This window comes from Peromyscus leucopus, chromosome 10 (genome assembly GCF_004664715.2).
Source record: "Peromyscus leucopus breed LL Stock chromosome 10, UCI_PerLeu_2.1, whole genome shotgun sequence".
Lineage (NCBI taxonomy): Eukaryota > Metazoa > Chordata > Mammalia > Rodentia > Cricetidae > Peromyscus > Peromyscus leucopus.
Genome location: NC_051071.1, coordinates 1597652 through 1610985, shown reverse-complemented (window position 1 = coordinate 1610985; position 13334 = coordinate 1597652). Strand labels below are relative to the sequence as shown.

General features: G+C 47.4%; 1 protein-coding gene across 5 annotated transcripts in view; it reads left to right on the top strand.

Moving 5' to 3' along the window:
* Positions 1-10300, top strand: part of Kiaa0232 (KIAA0232 ortholog) — a 68092-nt gene extending 57792 nt beyond the window's left edge. For 3 of the 5 annotated variants that reach the window (XM_028882340.1, XM_028882337.1, XM_037208883.1), the window contains 3 exons: positions 2408-2516; positions 6145-6242; positions 8015-10300. In XM_028882340.1, the coding sequence (XP_028738173.1) occupies positions 2408-2516; positions 6145-6242; positions 8015-8194 (387 nt within the window). In that variant the 3' untranslated portion in view covers positions 8195-10300. Of the gene's footprint in view, positions 1-2368; positions 2517-6144; positions 6243-8014 lie in introns of all 5 variants that reach the window. The other 2 variants (XM_028882339.1, XM_028882341.1) reach the window with 2 other exon arrangements.
* The last annotated feature ends 3034 nt before the right edge of the window (positions 10301-13334 follow it).

Sequence of the window (13334 nt, the reverse complement as noted above, 5' to 3'; positions counted from 1 at the left end):
CTCTTGTTTACACTGTGTTTCTTTAAAAGAGAGGTCCACAGAAATCTTTCTTTGCCATTTGTGACCCAGTGATGAAAAATGACATGAAGAAAGGAAACCCCAACACCTTTCTCTTCACCAGAAATAGACTATTTAGTGGGAGTGTGAACTATGGAGTCTTTGTCCCTTCTCTTGATTGCCAGCTTCTAAAGAACTGAGAGTTGCTAAGAATATCTGTGGTCAGTCTTTCTGGATGAAGTTTGTGCCTCCCCGCCCTTTTCATTGTCCCATTCATTCATGGAGCATGTATGAAGTGCCCTCTGCCCAGCACTGTTGCAGGTGCTGGAATCATTAGTCAAGGGCCTATGTGGAGTTTTCCTGCAGGCTTGGGTGCTAACAGCAAACATGCTAGGTTAATGCTGTGTGAGGATGTAAACACCATTTGAAGGAAAATGGAGCACTGGACCAGACACTGGGTGCATTGGAAGTGCTAGATGGAGCTTTCTGTGTTAAAAAAGAAGCCAGGCAGGCTTTCTCCCAAGCTTCCTTTTGAGTATGTTACCTGGAGGTGGGCAGGTGCAGCTTCTCTGGGTGGTACTGCTCTGTTCTGCCCTTTTTCAGTTTCTTCTGTTCTTCCGTTGCTTCCCATCCCCTACCCCCATCCAAGGCTGGCCTTGAACTCATTCTGTGTAACTAAGAGATGACATTGGGTTTGTGGTCCTCCTGCCTCCACCTCTCTGTATTCTTTGCATTCATTGAGTTAAAACATTAAACAGGCCTCATATGAGCAAATTTTGGTAGTGTTTGTTGTGTTCCCCAAAAGCTGGGAATAACTGAGTGGAAAGGTGTCATGAAATAATGCATGCTTGTTGAATGTGAGTGGCTGCTACAGGGTAAAAGAGAACACAGTGAGTCTTGGCCGTAGGAATTGGCACCCAAAGGAAGGGTTCAGAAAAGACTCCTCAAATAATGGCAAACGTTGGCAAGAGCCACAGCTGGGGGAAGAGAGGACCCTGATGCGCTCTGGAATCAGACTAGCCTAGGAGCCAGTTTCTGTAGTCTGTAGACAGAGTGCGCTGCCTAGAGGTGCAGAGATGACCAAGAAAACAGTCTTGTCCTTAAGCTTCCAGTGCTCTCCCATCTGACCACGTCTTGGTGTGTGCCCCAGTGCCTGGGTGGTGTCTTGACCTGTCACACCTGTTTGCCTCACCACCCTTGTCCTTGACTAACTCTGTGTCTCTTCCATTTCACAAGAGGATTAGAAGATAATTAACCTCACAGATAGGAACTCAGGTAGCAACCTGTTGCCTCTTCTCTCTTCAGTACCGGGGGATGATGGAGATCACTCTGGCTACTCTCGCTTGCTGCCCTAAACAGCATCAAGTAACCTCCCAGAATAGAGAAGGCCTCCGTGTGCTACAAGTTGGTGTCAGGTGCTGGCAGCCACTTTCACTGCAGACCCTGTACACCCTGGCTTCATTTGCATTTCGCTCAGCCTTGGCAGGCCTTCTGCAGTACTCATTGGTGTTGGTAGAACTGACAGACCACAGGGGAGGAGAAAGGTTAATGACTACTCTGAGAGACGGCACCATTTTCCTCCATTCCTAATACAGAACTATTTCTGAAAAGTTATGTTCAATGAAAACAAAACTTTAAAATGTATTTCCCATTTTGTTATGTGATTTTTAAAAACTTACTTGATAAAGTAATTTTAGACACGTAAAATAATTTACAGTTCAAAGCACAACAAAACACCTGAAACAGTTCAGGCTTTGAACTTGAACAGATGATGTCTTGAAATTGTACACAGTTCACAAGCATTCTGGTGAGAGCACAGCATAGGGACTTGGAAAGGTACAAAGATGGAGAGCCCAGACTTTTCCTGGAGAGCTTGTGGCAGGCTCCCCAGGTCCAGTGAAGAAGGGGGCACCACCAGCATACCACGATACATGTATCTACAAAAGTGTCTTCTGAGGTTCATGAGCACTCCAAGGACTTGTTGGTCACCAGTGACAGCTGCTGGTAGCCAGTCCTCACTGCCCAGGAGGGAGGGCAGGGTCCGAGCATCCTCAAACATTCCACTGGGAAGGGTGGAACCCTTCTCTCCACAGCACTTCAGGCTCAGGCCACTATCACTGTTGCACTCCAGTAGTCTGGGAGCCTTTCCCATCTGTTGTTTTAGGTCTTGTAAGAGATTTTCGTCAAGATTTTTGTTCCTCTTGGATTTGAAATACTTAAGGCTTCCTTTACTTATAGTGAGCATTTTGGCCTTTTCCCTCTGTCTTATCCTAAACAACAAAAAACTTAAAAAAGAATTTAACACACCAACCTAACATTGCTAAGTATGTAGTCCTACAGTAATGCTTAAATTTTTCCGTCTGTCCTGAAGGTTTATAAACATGCTCTATGTTTGGCTTCACCTAAACAGTTTCCCGTACTGAACACTGATGTGCAAGAAGTGACGAGAAATCAAGAAAAGCAGAGCTGGTGGGAAAAAGCCTTGTACTCTCCCCTTTTTCCCTCTTCAGAGTGTGAAGGTAAGGAGACTGTGTCATCAGTGTGTTAAATTTCTAATTCACCAAGAGCAACAGGTTCTTTGGCTGTGGATACAGTCCAGGAAACACCAAAAACGTTCCTATGGCCAGCACTGGACTCTGCTCTTAAACCTAGCCATAGGCTGGTGAAAGGGTTTAGAAGTTCATTAGAAGAAGCATAAATGGTTTGTTTGGACCTTTGGTGAAATTCATATGGCTACCATGACCATAGAGAAGGAAGTCCTCAGGCAATCTTTGTGCAAAGACGGCCTCAGAGTGGGAGACAGGTTGAAAGAACAGGGTTCCGTTGGGCTCAGATAGTTTGAGCCAGCTGAGCCAGAGTCTGATAGGAAGGAGGCTACAGATATGGGAGCCTGGCTGCTGCCTTGAGCTTGCTGTGTGTTGAGGGTGGTCATGGAAAGGATTTCAGTTTGAAGGGTGGGTGTTCAGGTCAGATGTGTGCGGAAAGACTGGTAGCAACAACACAGGTGAAACTGGAGCCGGGGAGTTAGGTACTGGGAATAGGATGGAGAGATTTTTGTGGTGGTGGTCTGCCCTGACACTGAGGTGGAACAACAACAGCAGGGAGTTAGGGGAGGCTCTAGAGCAATGGTTCTCAATCTGTGGGTCATGACCCCATTGGAGTTGAACAGGATATTTACAGTACAGCAGCAAAACTACAGTTATGAAGTAGCAATGAAATAACTTTATGGTTGGGGGTCACCGTGACGTGAGGAACTGTATTAAAGGGTCGCAACATTAGAACCACTACTCTGGAGAGAAGGGTGATGAGAGTTCTCATTTGCCAAGGAGAATGCCAGGGCCCTAGGAGTATAGACCCAATCTCCTGAGTGACCGACGAGTTTGCAAGCTAGGTGAGTTTAAGATGCAGGGGCAGCTACAGTACAGGTCAGAAATCCCCAGAGCTGGGCCTCAGAAGCCCCTCCCTGCAAAGAGCTAGGAGAGGAAGCGAGGATTATCACTGTGTAGCAAAGAAGCTACTTCCTTTGGGGGTGATTTTAAAACACTGAGTTCATACTTCCTCAGTTTGCTTCATTCTGTTCATTAGTAGGAGCCCAGTTCTAACTCAGCTCTGAATCTTGAATATCCAGTCTTTAGGCTGGTGCCAGTAAATGGCTGTATGCAATGCTTTTGTACATGTATATAAAATAAAGAAGCTTGGTGGAGAAAGAATGATGGCCAGTCTTGTGAATGACAACTGTGAGTTAGATTCCTGTGATGCTCCCTTGCAGTGATAGTGTGAAGCATTCTTTCTGTTCAAATGCCAAGGGTCTATAGCCTCACATGGAGGTTATGCAAGAAGACAACTAGCTACTCACCCCTTCAAAGGACCAGGCATTCCTGAAGGTTCTAGTATCAGAAATGGTTAGTAATCAAGATGTTCTGTTCTGAACATTGGCCAACCAGAACTCTGAGCATCCCTGGGGATAGTCTTTCTATCCGCCTGTTGAGTCTGGTAAGGAGACAGGGTGTGTCCTGCTGAAAGCCTATGTGCTAGGCACTTCTGTGTGTGTGTCTCTCTGAGTAGAGTGCTGCTCTGGGGATGTGCAGACACACTGCTTGTCCTGGGTGAGTGTCTTCTGAGTGAGGTTGGGGGGTAGGATGCAGACTAGCACAGCAGCTGGGGCTGTCGGGGCAGGAGGACGGGCTGCTGAACTAACAGAAGATGGGATGGTACAGGAGTGTGGTTTGGACAAGGCCAGCTAGGGGCAGAGACTACAGAGGGGTTGGCAGCATTCTCCAGTACTCACACTGCGGCCATTCTGTGCTCTGGAGGCTCAGTTGGTATTGGCATGTATTATCCAGGTTGTATGGAGTGAGCCCTTTGGGGAGCAGCACAGACTGTGATGAAGGGCCCAGGCTGGGGGAGCAAGGCTGAGCTAGAGCCTAGTGCCTCTGCACAGCTACTGGGCCTTTCTGTGCTCTGTCGTCTGTATTTGTAAAAGGAAGCCATCTCTGTTGGGATGATTGTGAGGAATAAAGATGCCTCTTCAGCAGGCAAAGGGCCTGTAACTGTAACCCACACACAGTGGTAATTCAGCAAATAGTAGCTGTCACTATAAGCTTCACAAGAAACATGGGATGAGCTCAGCATGGTTCTTTGCCAACCCTCTGTATGAAGGTGTGGAGGTGGACATCCTTCTATCCAGTAGCCTTCCTGAGCCAGAAAGGAGCCACCTCCCCTGCCACAGTCCCTCTTCTGGCCTCAGTGTGTGTGTCTGTATGTAGAATGAATGGGATGAAATGAGGACCCCTCCATCAGAGTGCAGTGGCCTCTCAGCCCTCCCAGAACCCATATTCCGGGTTAGTGACCATCAAAGATGTTGGTGTATCTGTCTACTTCTCCCATAGCACCTCCGTTAAGAAGACGGCATCGCTTCTGTTTTGTAGAGGTAGGGTGTGGGGCTTTGAGTCATGTCACATATAAAGAGCAGAACCTGGCATCTGTTATGACTCCTGTCACTCAAAGACAGGGTTATTCAAGTAATGCCCAGGACTGTTAGGTTATGTGCCCACATGGCAAACAAAGTCTGTACTTGGTACCCAGGAGTGTAACACTCATTAAGGCTGGCCTTGTCCTCTGTAGCTCTGGGCACACAATAGCAATAACCTCCCATTGATATTTGTGGTGTAACTCCAGTGAGCTGGGTTGCTAAGGGAGCAGCATTCCTGAGCTCTTGTCAGAGCCAGGTTCAAATTAGCCTGGTTGGAGTCTTCATCCTTCTCTGTAACTCCATCACAGTTGACTTCTTCATAGTGTTGGTGGGCAAGAGGCTAGGCTAAGGACTAGGTTCAGCATGGGAGCTGTGCTCAGGAATCATCTGGAAGCTTCTCAGAAGTACTGATAGTCAGTCTCCTGGGGCCTAGGTTTCTCCAAGTTCCCCAGGTGGCTGAATAGTATACAGCATGGGTGAAGCACAGTTGACCCTGCTGTGGTTGGATTCCTCTAACAGTCTGCATTGCCTTCGCAGCCTGTCGGCCTTGGCCAACAAGACCATGAGCCTCCTTTCCCCAGTGCACAGGTGTTACATATAGACTGTGGTGGGCGGCCTTGGCCAACAAGACCATGAACCTCCTTTCCCCAGTGCGTAGGAGTTACATACAGACTGGTGGGCGTGGTGTTGAGTTCTAACAGGCCAGCTGTTTACCTGCTTTGCTTTCTCATTGGGCTGCCCCGGTTTGGAACCCCTGCTCCTGTTCCATGAGCACATCTGTGGTACATCGTCTGTCTCCCTCCTCTTTGACACTTATTCTTGAGAGCATAGGCCTCGCTGGTTGGTCTTTTTCCTGTGTTCCCAGGACCATCACATCATGGGTCTGTGTGTTTATTTGTTGAATTGTTGAGAGAATGTTTTACAGTACAATATGCTTATGCTGGATGGGTTTTATTATTATTCATTACTCACTTGTGGCTGAAAATTTTCCGTTGGCATCAGTGATTTCCCATATACTCCTCCTGACTGACTGTACTTTTGATGACAACTTAAACCTCCAGAGGGTGGGGAGGCCTAGCTTTTCAGTGAGGTGAAACAAGGATGTGTGTTTCATAACTGTCTTAATTGAATTTCCCCCTTTCCCTCTTTTCCCTTCTCCATTCAAAATGATTAAGAATGTTATACAAATGCCAAGGGAGAGAATGGTATAGAAGAATATCCAGATGCTAAAGAGACACCCAGTCGTGAAGAGCGTCTGTTAGATTTTAATAGGGTAAGTGGACTGTCCTCCTCCCTACCACTCTAGTCACAAACTTGGGAGTCCTGTGACCCACCCTGGCCCGAATTCCCCAGATCTGTGGGTGTTGCCTTTCTCCTCTTGGCCTTTCCTTTGGGTCTGCCTCACCCTACTCCCCACCCCCAACCATTTGCCAGACCTTCATGGAGAGCCCCTGATACCCCTCCAGCTTTCCCTACGCTGCTGGTACAAGGGGGTTTAATGCTGTGCTAAGCCTGTTGCTCCTCGTTCAATCCTGGGGCAGCATTTTCCTCTTTCCAGTGTGCTTTTCTAACCTGTGTGGGACAGACCTTGCCCTTCCTGTGCTCCTGTGCACTCTCTGGATGGGGAGTCCCGCCATCCCAGACCCTTCTGTCTCCCCCACAAGCCTGTGAGTACCATGAAGGCACATTCAAGACCTTGACCTACTTTTAGCTCAGTCTCAGGCCTTCCACTGTTAGGCAGCTTGACCAATGAATTGAAGGAAACTTATTTTCTCCTCGGAGTTGTCAGAGTTAGCTCAAGCACTGAAAGAATTCTCCGAAGCACCATGTGGTGCTAATCCTGCTGACCTATCAGGTTGTGTTAATGTTTCCCAGCCTACAAGCAAGGCATCCCCATAAGCCTTCCACCCTCAGGGAATGGCTATCCCACCACCTGTCTCTACCTGTCTTTTCCTCTCACCTCTACACGCAGTGTGTCTACCAGCCTGTTAATGCACCTCACCTCCACTTTCCATCCACCTCTTTCCTCTACACCATCCTTTCCACGTGGTTCAGACCACTGCCACTCCTCAGCAATGGCCACAGCCTTTCTTGTCCTTGCTTCCGCTTGTCCTTGATAATCATCTCCATTCAGCGAGACAGTGACCTCACAAATACTCCTGTGCACTAAGTATTCTTGGCCTACCCATTTGCAGAGTAGAAAATGGAGGCATCTGGAGGTGGAACACAGACATGAGCTGTCTGTCCCTACAGTCTGGCTGTAGGGCTCATTCATGCTCCTAGCCTGTGCAGTTGGAAGAAATCCAGCCTCCTGGAAGCCTGTGTGCTTTGCTCTCACGTGGCTTTTCTGTGCTTCTTCCTCTGGCTCAAATGCAGGGACTATGATGGGGCGGCGCTGGTGGTGGATGTTGTGATGGGCTGGGTAGTGTTGCTAGTTGCTGTAACTGGTGAAAAGGCTACCATTGGCACCTAGTATCCTAGGGTCCTCAGATGCCAGCCTTCCTGTGAACACAACAAAAAGATGCTCTATACCATGCTAGGTAATGCTAAAACTGCAATGCCGAGCACCAGCCTTTGCTCAGGAGTGCCACCTTCTGAAGCACTCTGTCCAGAATGCCCTTCCCAGTTATCCTCGTGTCTACAATCGGAAGCTGTGTCCTTTGGTTTGCTTGTCTGCTGGAACTGTGAGCCCCATGGGCATGACCAGGTCTGGCTTTCCACGGGAGCCTATGTGAAGCTTCATGGGCTGTCCCGAGCCAGGTATTCAAAGACCTGTTGGGAGTTAAGGAGGCCCTTTGTCCTACCCTAATATGGCCACAATATTCCTGTGACTAGACATGCAGAATTAGAATTGGACCCTTCGAGGACAAGGGAGAAGAGGTTTCCTCTTAGACAGTGTGACTTCACATCTTTGTTGCTCTCCATAGGACATATCAGTGATTGCTGCTCATCTCTGCCTATGAATAGAATCAGCCCTTGGGCGGAAGGGGTGTGTGTGTGTGTGTCTGATTTTTGGTGTATTGAAAATTGTTTCTTGAATTGTAGGTGTCTTCTGTTTATGAAGCAAGATGCACAGGAGAGAGAGGTTGTGAGACAAAACCAAACGGCCTCCACAGGAAGATGTGTTCCAGCGCCAGCTCTGACACGGGTGACACAGGCTCCGAAGCCGGCGGAGAGTGGGTGGGCCCCAGCACAGAGGAGCTCTTCTCCCGAACACATCTCTGACCCTGCAGAGTAGTACCAGTCGTTGAAAATGCTGTGATGGGAAATTGCCTTCTGGGAGGCCTGTTAGTCTAAAGCAGCAACTTAGGTTTCTTCTTCGATTAACTGATCCACACCAGTGATTACCTTTCTCTTCTTGCTTATTTTAGCGTTGAGGACAGCTGTCCTGTTGAAGATTTGTTTCTAAGCTGTTAAGTTCTTGCTCTCTGAAGTAGACTAGACTGTGCTGTCCAGTAAGGAATGGGTGTGCATGTGCTTGTCCTAGCGCGTCCAGCTTCTGCATCGCAGCTGCAGGCCTCCCTCTGGCGGCAGTGTCGCCATCACCTTGTCAGCACTGTGGCGACAACCGCCACCGTCCAGAGACTCTAGCTCTGTTCTCTGAGCCAGGAGATCAGTCCTCTCCCCTGCTGCAGTGGGTCGGGGCCTTGCTGAAGGAGGAGGGAAGCATGGTGACTCATCTGCAGGCTCATTCAGAAGATCTCATGGACATTGCTGTAGGAACACAAGGGTGTGCTTTAGAGACTTACAGAATACTGTGCTCTCTCTTAGGATTCCCCTAAAGTACCATGGAAGATACTGTGGCTTGTGACTTTCTTGCTAGCTGAAGAAGCCAAGGATTTGAGGCATGGGGTGGATGGGTTAAGTTCTGCTACTGTAGTGCATGGGGTTCTCTGAGCTGCCTCTCGAGCACATAGTTGAGGACCTTACCTACAAATTATTTTCTGGTGACAACATTGAACTGATGTCTCCAAATGAACTTAAAAACATTTGACATGCAGTGAGGCCACCTCATTACCCCAGAGAAATCTTTGGCTGCTGCAGCTAGCTGTTCTTGTGGCTGTGATGTAGTATAGCTTGTATCTCATTTTGTGTTTGAGAGAATGTTCTGGGCAAGTTCTGCTTGTGGTGGGCTGGGGTGGGTAGAGGACTTTCCCACATACCTGTGTGATGCTGTTCTGATCGTCGCCCGTGTGGCTTGGTGAAGCAGCAGGCATGCCTCACACAGCTGTGTCTAGGCGTGTCATCACCCTTTGAGCTCTCAGAGCAGCACTGCCACAGTGCTGGGGGGAGCAGTGTGCAAAGCTGAACATCCAAATCAGTTTTCTCTCTTAACCAACTTGTGTAGTAAAACACCTTGTCCAGAACATCGGGAGTGGCTGAGCGCTCGGAAGTAGCCAAGCGGGCCTCACCAGTAAGTGGGGCAGCACTGGGCACGTGGGGGGCTGCCCCTGAGGCCTTGCTGCGAGTACTTGAGTTTGCTGCCTGCTTCTCAGGAACACAGGAAATACCGTGGAGGCTGTGCAGTCACTGCAGTTCTGTGCATCCTCACCATGGGGAGCCTGGCTGGCTGGCTGGGGGCATCTTACCACCCTAGGGTTTGTTTTCATACAGCACATCTTCCGACACTTTACAGTGCTTGTGTGTGCGTGTGTGCATGTGGAAGGTTTCATGTTGCTCTTATTTATTTACAGACATCAGATAAGTTTTATGTATTTTTTTTCTTCTGGAGCTTCCTAAAATTTGATTAACATCTGCACTGAAATATAACCTATCATCAAAGGCAAAAAGGATTGAAAGTTATAAATTCCTAAAATCAATGCAGTCACAATTACCCTAGAAATTGTTGCTATGACCAAATATTTCATACTCAACCGTGAACTTGGATGACCTGGACAGCCAGTGTTCGTCAGGAAAGGGCTCCAGGTGGCAAAGACACCTACCTCCTCAGCTGTGGGGAGAGGCCCCCCACAGGGGATGCGGTGGGTCATAAAAGGCAAAGGGATGAATAGATTCTGTATTTGGTTCCTTTCTGTAGTTAAGTGGCTGAAGTTCAGAGGCTTTGGCACAGAATTGAAGTGTGGTTTTAGTTTCATGAATGGATGATCACAAAAAAGCATTAAAAAAAGTTGGCAAACGCTGAAACGCACTGTGGTATGAAGCGCGTTGCATATCCGTAGCACTGAAGTATCAGCTCCATTCCTGGGCTGAGATTTTTTTTTCCGTGGTTGTATTGTTCTGATTTCACGTACACCAGAGTAACTGATTTTTTTTTGTTTTGTTTGTTTTGTTTTCTTGTGGAGTTAACACCAAATAAAAATTTCAAAAATGTTTGTTGTTTTTATTTATCATAGCAATTTTAAGTGAAAAAGCAGCCTCTTCCTAACTGAGAGGAAGAGAAAACTAGAAAGAACTCTTCCTCCTGAGAGCAGTTATCCTCCCAGAGCAACTCCCCAGAGCTGGGAAAGAAAGTAGGTACGGGCTGCTGGGCAGCCAGCTGACCCACATCCCCAGCAGGTTGGGGTGGCCCTGTCCCTCCCTGTTAGACAAGTCTTCCCATGTTCGTGTGGACTGTGTTCATGGGACACAGAAGTCAGCAGGAAGGCTCAGTGGGGAAGGTGCTGCTTACTGTGCAAACCTCAGACTCCACAGAAAGGTGGAAAGGACCGACAACCCTACAAAGTTGTCCGCTGATGTCTGAATGTGTGCCATGTACTGCAGTCACACACGTATGTATACACAGTAATACATGCCACTGCTGTGAGGGCCAGCCTCTAGCAGCTCAGGAATTGGAGAGCCACGGAGTCAGCGGTCTGATGACTCAACTTGACTTTCGTATCTGATGGATACGGTCCATCAGCCTGTGAAAAAGGGAAAACACACACACTCTTAAGGTCTTTCTATCTTTTGTCTCTGTTCTCTCTTCTCTTTATTTTTCCTTTATATATCCCAACAAAATCTTTCAGGCCATATAAAATTACAACGTGGTTACGTTCTATTTTTCAAGTGCCTGATTATAATGAATACAGTTAAACAGGTTTCCTATTTCCCTTACATAATTGAATATCCTACATATTATAGATGAAAAACAAATTATCCCAAGAACCCACATACATTTATATCCAAGCAACTTGTTATAGAGTAAGAGTGTAAGCAAGCAAGGTCTTTTTCTCAGTCAGGTCTTTTACTGGCAGGCTGCATTTTGCAGTTACAAAGGATGGATCAGCCACTTTATTCCTTATCTTAAAAGGTAATCTTCAAACCTAAACTTTTACATATGAAAAACAGTCATCTCTGTTTTAAATCCTCAGGGTGCATACCCACTCATCAGCAGTTTCTTTTATATCAGGAAGCTGAGGGCAGAAATGGGTACAAGGAATTAATCATCTCCCTTGATCCCCAACCCACTCTAGCAAGAAAGGTATGTCAGCCAGCAATAGCCAGGTTATCATTGTTCTTATACCCTGACCTTAATGAGTCCCTCGCTCAACTATGTGCCTTTTTAAACTTGAGATGGTTTCTCAAGTTTTTTTAAACCTCAAAGCTATTAACAAAAACATCTCAATCTAACCTTAAGTCATATTTAAAGCTCTGTTTCAGCTATGATGCACACCGAAACCGGCGAACACATTTCTCAACATTAAGATTAAAAGAACCTGAGCTAGCTGGACTACTGGGACTCAATTGTTTTTCTTAATCACTAGTCTAAGCCACAGTCTATATGGTTCCTCAAGAGAAACTCATGTGTTCTAGCTGTGTGACACTTCCTTATTTTATTTTTTTATCCTCCACAGCTCCTGTTTCGTTGGGGTGGGAGGTGGGCAATGCCATATCTTGCTTTTACCTATATTAGTTTTCCCACTAAGCTAACCTCTATCATAGTCCGTTACTGTATTTATTAAAGACCCTCAATCATCAGAATCCTATTTAAACTAACACTATTATTGTATAAAATCATTTAATCAGTTAAATAGTACAGCTTAAGAGGAAGTCATCTTCACAATAATCCATAGGTAAAAAATTCCCAGTAGAATGGGATTATTTCCATTGAGATAATCACACTACATTCAAGGCAGTAGAATTCTCTCCATGCCCATTCACACCATGCCAGACACCAGAGAATAATGGCAGCAGCAGACATGTAAAGGCACAGCAGTAGCAAGAGACATTCTGGGGCTGAAGCCCTCCTGGCCTTGCCTATCCGAGATTCACCCATTCAAGTTTCACTGCCTGGTGGCTGACTCCCTAAAGTCAGTTGCCACCTGCTGCTCCTCTGACGTGGCCACTGACACGTACATGTATATACAATAACAGTAAACAAGAAGTGTCTGAAGAAGCATGAAGCAAAACTCACTGTAATTAAGCATGATCCTGTAGATACCTGTCTCCAGGTCTGAGTACCCATGTGAGCACAGTAATGCTACAGACAGTCTAGCCTGCCCTGCACCTTGAGAATCCCTGCTTGTCTGCAGTCAGAGCTGAAACTCTTCACAGGGTGACCCACTGAAGATTGAACAGGTTCCTCATGACGGATAGAGAATATTCCTTTTTGTTTCCTTCGATCTTTGGCAGGGTCTCCTGTAGCCCACACTGATCTTGAACTTCTTAGCTCCTGATCATCCTGCCTCTACCTCCGAGTAAGGACTCAGCTTCTGTTTTCACAGCTCCTCCTCAGCCACCCTGACACAATTCACAAAGCCCCTGGCTTTGCAGTGATGCCTCTGTGGACGTCTTCGGATAGTGAACCAAACAGCTCCATCGGCTGTTTCCTTCCCGGGCTTGTGTGGGAAGGGTTCCTACTAAACTGCCTTCTCTGGACTGTAGCTCTGGCCAAGCTTAGAGTCATCACAACCGTGTCTTCCTCAGGAGTGCCCCAGGTGCTCAGTGGGGAACTAAGCATGATATCCTTCTGTGTGTCCAGCAGGCACACCCTGTGACATGGCTAAGCCCCTTTCCCTGTTGATTTGCCCTGAGCACAGATGTGCCCACTGGCTGTGCTGACCACCCACTCTGCTTTCTGTGGGGTTCTTTGTAGACTGTCAGCCCAGGTACTTGACAGATGCTCTACCTGCAAGGGCAGGGACAGTGCTGGGCAGCAGTGAGCCTTCACCTGTCCTCAGGGGTATGACCAGCCTGGCCCAGTGTTGAGAGAGCATAAAGGCCTCCGCCTCTGTTGTCTACGCAGCCAACCACTGCTGTGGCCACCAACACTGTCATCTCTGACACTTTAAGCATCACCTGGTGAGTTCTAGACATGTGGTAAGTTGCCAATCACAACTCCCTGCAACCTGCTTCTACCCAGGAGCCTGAGACTAGAAAGTAAGGCCCAGCCCTTGAAAGCTGCTCATCAGCTGCCTGCCCAGGT